At 35.0% G+C, this 7,361-nt stretch overlaps 1 protein-coding gene across 1 annotated transcript; it reads right to left on the minus strand.

The window, feature by feature from the left end:
* Positions 1–270: 270 nt before the first annotated feature.
* On the minus strand, positions 271–2,284 carry LOC132179136 (Tetratricopeptide repeat (TPR)-like superfamily protein). Its single transcript, XM_059591781.2, has one exon. The coding sequence runs from the start codon at positions 2,210–2,212 to the stop codon at positions 365–367; it is 1,848 nt and encodes a 615-aa protein (XP_059447764.2). The 5' UTR covers positions 2,213–2,284; the 3' UTR covers positions 271–364.
* Between the last annotated feature and the right edge of the window lie 5,077 nt (positions 2,285–7,361).

The raw sequence follows: 7,361 nt of genomic DNA on the forward strand, positions 1-7,361 counted from the left end.
GATTTATTTAGAAGAGTCTAAGAAAAATCATGAAAGCTAAGATTCCGTGGGCACAATGATCACCACAGTAGATAGTGAGATGATTGTGGTGGTAATGTTCGGGTTGTGAAAGTTAGTCAAGGTGTTTTGGTGGTAATAAAGTGAGAGTTTTTAAAAATCTGTACAAGTTGATTGGCGACAAGATTAAAAGTCTAGCAAATGGTGGAGTAGAAGATAAAATGAGTAGTGTTTGGTTGAAATATCACAAAAGAAAGATGGTGATGGATGGAAAGGAGTAAAAATAGAAGTAAAGAATTTATCAATCTTTAAAGGTGAGTACATTATTACCTTTGAACAAATGAAGGGGGAAGGAGAGTGAGTTGTTTCACCAATAGCCCTTACAAGAACAGTCACCATCTTTAAAATGGTGAAACCTATTCCTGTCTCTCACAATAATCTCTCTGTCAAAAGTTTTAGATATCATTTTCGTTACTTCATGACAATCCCAACAAACCCTAAGGTTCTTCACAATCCTAATGGGTACACCTTCCTTCAAAGTGATCAAACCAAAAGCAATGGCTACCTTCTCAGTGTGTTTACACAAAGCATCCTCTTTCTCTTCCTCTTCTATATCGAACAGCACAGGGTTGGTGTTAGCCACATAACCTGATAGTTTCAGCCGCTTTGAGATCTCTGCCAACATTATCTCAATTTCTTCATGCCTAGGGTGGGTCTTATCCCCAACAATGAACTCATGAACTTCACCATCAACCTCTATAACACTACAACCAGGGAGCTTTTTCACACCTTTGGCCTTCATAATCTCTCGCACACTATCAACCCCTTCCCAGTTCTTGGAATCAGCGTACATATTGGACAGGAGCACATAAGCACCATGATTCTTGGCCTCCAGCTCCACTATCTTTCTTGAGGCAAGTTCACCCAGTTCCATATTTTTATGCATTCTACAAGCATTTAGCAAAGCTCCCCAAGCGCCAGAATGAGGCTTCACAGGCATGTTATTTATGAAGTTTAAGGCTTCATGTAAGCGGCCAGCTCGACCATATAAATCCACCATGCATCCGTAGTGCTCGAGCTGAGGCTCAATACCATACACTTTGCTCATTGACTCAAAATGCTCACGACCTTCTTTGACCAGTCCAACCACACTACAACCTTTAAGAACAGAAACAAAAGTGACCTCATTGGGCCGAACCCCTTCTTGTTTCATGAGGGAAAAAAGTTCAAGACACTTCTCACCAAATCCATGCATGGCTAGCCCACCCACGGCACTAGTCCAAGTATACACATTTTTTTCCTTCATTCCCCAGAAAACTTCCATGGCCTTATTCACGTTTCCACATTTCGCATACATGTCCATCAGAGCAGTCCCCAGCGTCACTGTCATCCTTAGCTTGTTTCTCTCTATATATGCGTGCGCCCATCTCCCTTGATCCAATGCACCCAAGTGGGTACACGCGGATAAAACCGAAACCATAGACACCTCATTGACCCTCACACCCATAATTTGCATCAAATTGAATAAATCCAATGCCTCCCTCGACTTCCCACTCTGCGCATACCCTGCAATCATCGCATTCCACGCAATGGGGTCCCTCTGAGGCATTACCTCAAACAGCTTCCTTGCAAAACCAACATCACCACATTTCGCACAAGCGCTCACCATAGCCGTCTGACACACTAAATCTGGGTCAGGAATTTCTCCGAACACCCGATGACATGAGCTCAAGCAACCCAGTTCAGCGTACATGAAAATTAACCCACTTTGAACATGCAGGTCGTGCTCAAACCCATGTTTTATTAGCGCGCCATGTACAGACGGACCCGTCTCACGCGCCAAAAGCTGCGCGCACGTACGAACCAAGAAATTGAAGGTGTAGTTATCGGGTGAGACATTGTCATTAGAGTGGAGAATTCTGTTGTAGAAGTGAAAACTCTTTTGAGGGGTTGAGCTTTTGCAGTGGGCTCTGATCATAGAGTTTAAGGCGAAGAGGGTAGGGTTCTCGCATTGGTCCAGAACTTGATTGGAATAATCAAGATTGTCGTGGTTTTTGAGGGCTGCAGTGGCTACGAATTGTCCCAGGAGGTGAGGGTCGTTAAGAACACCGTTTAGCAGCAGTTGGGTGTGGATTTGCTTCAGCTCTTTGAGCGTGGTGTCTGATTCTACCAGAGAAATGATGGGGTGCTTTGCAAAGCTTCTTAAGGAGTTCATGACCACTGAATCTGAGGTGATGAAGAGGGTTTGTTTAAGGCCAGTTTTCTGAAGAGTACATACATATTAGGAGGGTTTTTTATTTTTTATTTTTTGTAAGAATATTAGGAGGGATTGAGTTGCGCCTCTCTACTTCGCAGAAAATTGCAGAATTAAGTGAGGGGTAAAATAATTTCTATTATTTTACTCCAAAATAAACTGGGCTTAAGATTTTACGGTATTTAATGGTAAATTGGTGATGGGTAACAGAGATAATATATACATCATTATATATCATACTATATATAACAAAAAACTAGTCTTATTTTTTCAAATTACCACTAAAGTTGTAATGTTCTCCAAACTTTAAAAATTTACAATGTATCCTACAAATCTATCAAGCCCTTTCATTTAGCATTTTTATTTGATCATGTTTCTCTGTTATGAGCATTTGAAATAGGAAAAGATAAAAATGAACGAAGAAAAAATGATAAAAATACTTACAAAAGATGTATAAGGCCAAGAGTAATTATTGAAGGAAGACACCACTTTATCCTGAGTTGGAAATTTAAGTTTGTTAAATAGTAGTATATGTCGAGATGTGTATACTTTATGATCAGTATAGGGATCACGACCACGATAGCATTTTTTATTAGAGCTATAGCTAGCCAAAAATAATACTATAATGAAAATGAAAGACAAATGATTTTGTGTTAATCAGCCCACATGAATGGTGGGTGTTCTCTTGTATTTATAGAATGCTTTACATAATTGATGCTTATCAATATATACACTAGTGTGTTACAAACGTACAATATAAACATGTCACCCCCAAACAACGTCTGAGTTGTTGCCAAGTTGCCATCGGTGCTTGTCTCCTAATCTTTGGTGTGTTTGAATTAGCTGACTTGTTGATGAGGATCAGATACATCTGAGATACGATCTCCAATAAATACATCTTTTGCTTCTAATTAAGGGCCAGTTTAGAACTCAAAATCCAGTCTGATGGAGTTGCTGTTACATTGTATGCTATATATACTATTCATATCAATGAGAATTTAAGCTGTCAAAAGCATTTCAATCAATGAAACTTTCATGTTATCAAAGCTATCAGTGTACACCAAATATAGTTTAACAATCTCAAGTACTTAATCCAACAAACTGAAAAACAATATAAATCTTTAAAAATATGAACAAAAGTTCAACATTATGATGAATATATAATCCAGTACTATCTCTACACACAGTGGCAGAGCCACGTTACTCCTTGGGGGTGCCACGACACTCCCAAGGATTTTAAATTATTATTATTATTATTATTATTATTATTTTTTAACCCAAGGCACCCTCAAAATAAAAAATAAAAAATTATTTTCACAATTTTACCTACCCATTACTCAAGACACAGCAACCCTTCTACCGCACCCCCATTTAACCCACGGCAATTTGAGTACATATTTATGAACTTTTATAAATATTTTTTGTGATGTATATATTGTGTGAATTACAAAATTTTTAGGGTGAAAAAAATTTTTAATACGCCAAAAAAATTTTAGCGACACCCCTAATATAAAATGGCCGACTTTGCCACCGTCTACACATCTACCTGGGATTTAGTAAATGAGCATCCTTTTTGGTTGAAAAGTTGATGCAGTCGGCAGCAATGAAGTAAATAGTCGTTTGAATCCGGCCTATTTTTCTTCTGATCTTGCATTTTTTGTTGACTAAAAACGTTTTTTCATCCCCTGTTGAGTAAGATATGTGCAAACTTAATCAATAGAATAGATGTTTGCTTCTCTTTTTCAAACATCATTGCGTTTACGGAAAGAGAAAGACTACATACAGTAAAAGTATACTGATCTTATGCAGACGAGGGTGAGTTCAGTCTTCAGCCACAATTAATGATGTTTGTTAAAAATCATATGATTATTTACGTGAAGCAACTATGTACATATATGCCTACAAATCAAACCAGATAAAAACCTTAAGAGATGTCTTTCATAAACCATTGTAAGAGGGTTTTCTTTTTGGTTGAAAAATTGTGTTACTGTAACATAAAGGTGAGATGGGTTTTAAGTCTTATACGCTTAAGCCGATCAAAAAAGATATATTTAATTATTTAATTAATATTTTAACAAAAACGAGAAATGAGAGGTTTATTAAACAAGCCCATGAAGCAATCTTTTTACTTCATCAATTAACAACTTGATCCTCACTTTCCCTTACAAAACTTTGAAGCATAAATAAGATTTGATTAGAACTTCCATTTGGAAAAGGGTATATCATCGGATTCTTTCCTTAAACAAAAGTACTCTCCATGAAACCAGCTAGAGTAAAATGCTGAACAGATATATCGTTGACTAAGTTTAAGATAACATGAACAATAAGGCTGTGTTTGGAATTTGGATTCCTTGCGAAAATGGATTTCTATTGTATACCCTCCTTTTTCATAGAAAATGATTATGGAGTCATCTTCTTAAGTAATCCCGTCATGAAGCCGTTGCATTTCCATGTGAAAGCGTAGGTGAATCAAAATAATCAACGGTAAAATGTCAATAAGGCTGTGTTTGGAATTTGGATTCCTTGCGAAAATGGATTTCTATTGTATACCCTCCTTTTTCATAGAAAATGATTATGAGAGTCATCTTCTTAAGTGATCCCGTCATGAAGCCGCTGAATTTCCATGTGAAAGCGTAGGTGAATCAAAATAATCAACGGTAAAATGTCAATTTTAGGACAAGATGCACTTTTGAAATGTTGCAATTATTCAACCAACAATGCATAAGAAAGTAAACGTCCGGGCACCCACGAGCCTTGACTTTAATACACCCCATCACCTGCTTGTGAGCTTGTCAAATACAATCTGTACGGTACTCATATCAAACAGACTAAGACAGCACAAAAAAATGAAGAAAAAAAAAAAACCTATTTGTCTCTTTGACGTGGATTTCCATTTCTTCTTAATTATGGTCATTAAAACTATTAATTTAGTCAACTTAATGTAGCTGAGTGTCATAAAGTATAGTAGGACTAATACTTGACAAATTATGTCTTTGACATTTCATCAAACCATTACTCTGTTAACCCATAGATTGAGAGTAAGAAGCTGTAAGTATACGTGGCAAACATGCAATGGAAGAGGCAGGGGTGCCTAGGGTCTATACACGAGATGATGACTCCAACAAGAATTGTCAATGCCCAATCGAATCCGATGTCTGAGAATGAGAATCATGATGATCGCTGATATGATCATACGTTGTTCAGGGACGAGGATTTGCTGCAATCCTCTGTCCGAGAGATGGCTTCGCAGGGAGCTCACTGCCCGATAGGATAGGGCCTCGCCAAATCTACTCATATCCTCCTGCCCTGTTCAATTACAATTGAGCACGAAAATGCTCACGGTGCATGAGTCACCGTCAAATCGATCTATCCTTTATTTTGAGCAAATAAAAACAAAAAACAAAACAAAACAAAATAAAATAAAATAAAATAAGAGCCTTTTTTTTTTTTATTATTATTATTTATTATAGTTTTTTGAGTCCTTTAGAGTAAAAGTTAATGAACCATTCCCACTTATTTTTCTTCTTCTCCCTCTTTTCTTATTTTTTCTATTTATAGCGGCAAAGATCCTCTTCTCTCTTGATTGGCAAGTTAACCTCTGTTTTGTATGTTTTTATTTTTTTTATGTAAGTAAATTTTGAGATTTAATCTTAACCGTTGCTTACACTACATCATATATACTGTTATTAAAATAACAACATATAAGTCAGATCCGATATAATAATGTAATTACCAAAAAAAAAAAAAAAAAAAAGGTGGACCAATTAAAATGCAACCATATATACTATACTGGACCAACAATAATAAATAGTTTTAACAACAAAATTGACCTGGAAAAGGACAACCTAAAATAAGTAAATAAGGAGACTTGTTTAATTTTCAACAACGAAGTCAAAAAAACGCAAATGTGGTTGGGTGTTCGAAAAACAGACGTAAGTGTATTTCCTAAAAACCTCTTTTTAACTAAAAAAAAAAAAAAGTTTAAATATTATTAACAAACATCTTTTATTCACTCTTTAGTTACAGAAAAGTCAAAATGTCTTTTTCATGTCACGTCAACACACTATTTTAAATAAAAACATAATAAAACCCATCTAAAAAAGTTTATCAGGCATCACCTATTTTGAAAAGTAATATTTGACCTTTTGAAAATTTCCTTTCATTATTAGCATCCGGTGTTAAATGACGTGCTAATGTTTTACTTAAATTGTTCAATTTATACCTACATTTTTTTTTTTTTTTATATGAAATCTTCAATAATTTATAAAAAATAAAAAAAAGCGCTAAAGTCCACTTAACCTCCTTAAACTACCACTTCAATGACAATTTACCCCTCAAACTATCAATTGCGATAATTTACCTCAAAAACTCCCAAATCAATGACAATATACCATCAATTTTAACAAAATGACAAAATAACCCTTACTAAAATAAAAACAAAAATTTTAATTTTTTTTTTTTCAAATTGTAAGGGTATTTTTATCTTATTGAAAATTTTATAAGAGTAATTTCGTCATTTTGCTATCATTGAGGGGTACATTGTTATTATTTTGATAGTTTGGGAGGTAAATTGCCATTAAGATTATAGTTTTAATGAGTTAAGTAAACTTTACCCAAAAAAAAAAAGACTTATCATTTTCAAAATACAAACACATTAAAAGTGATAACTACCGTCGACCATAAAGTTTAATATGACAAAATCTTAACCATTAAATTATAAACTACTGGTTAGATTCCAAGCACTCGACCACTATGGGTGTGTTTGCCAATGGCCCTGGAATGGTACTGTTCCAGGGCCTCCCTCAATCCCCAAAAAAAAAAAACTTTTCACCTCAAAATTAATCTCAATATCTCTACTTTTTATACCATATCAATCATTTTTATTATTATTATTTAAATAAAAAAATCACTACAAAACAAATTTTTTACATTTTTTCATATAAAATATATTTTTTTACTTTTCCTCATAAAATATTTTCACTAAAACCAATCAAACGCTTATTCTTAAAAAAAGGTTACAGTACCGACCCTGTACCGTTCCAGGGCCATTGACAAAGAGGGCCTATAATATTCTAAAATGTCTAAGAAATCTTGATATCAACTACAGAAT

This window comes from Corylus avellana, chromosome 4 (genome assembly GCF_965113065.1).
Source record: "Corylus avellana chromosome 4, dhCorAvel1.hap1.2, whole genome shotgun sequence".
Classification (NCBI taxonomy): domain Eukaryota; kingdom Viridiplantae; phylum Streptophyta; class Magnoliopsida; order Fagales; family Betulaceae; genus Corylus; species Corylus avellana.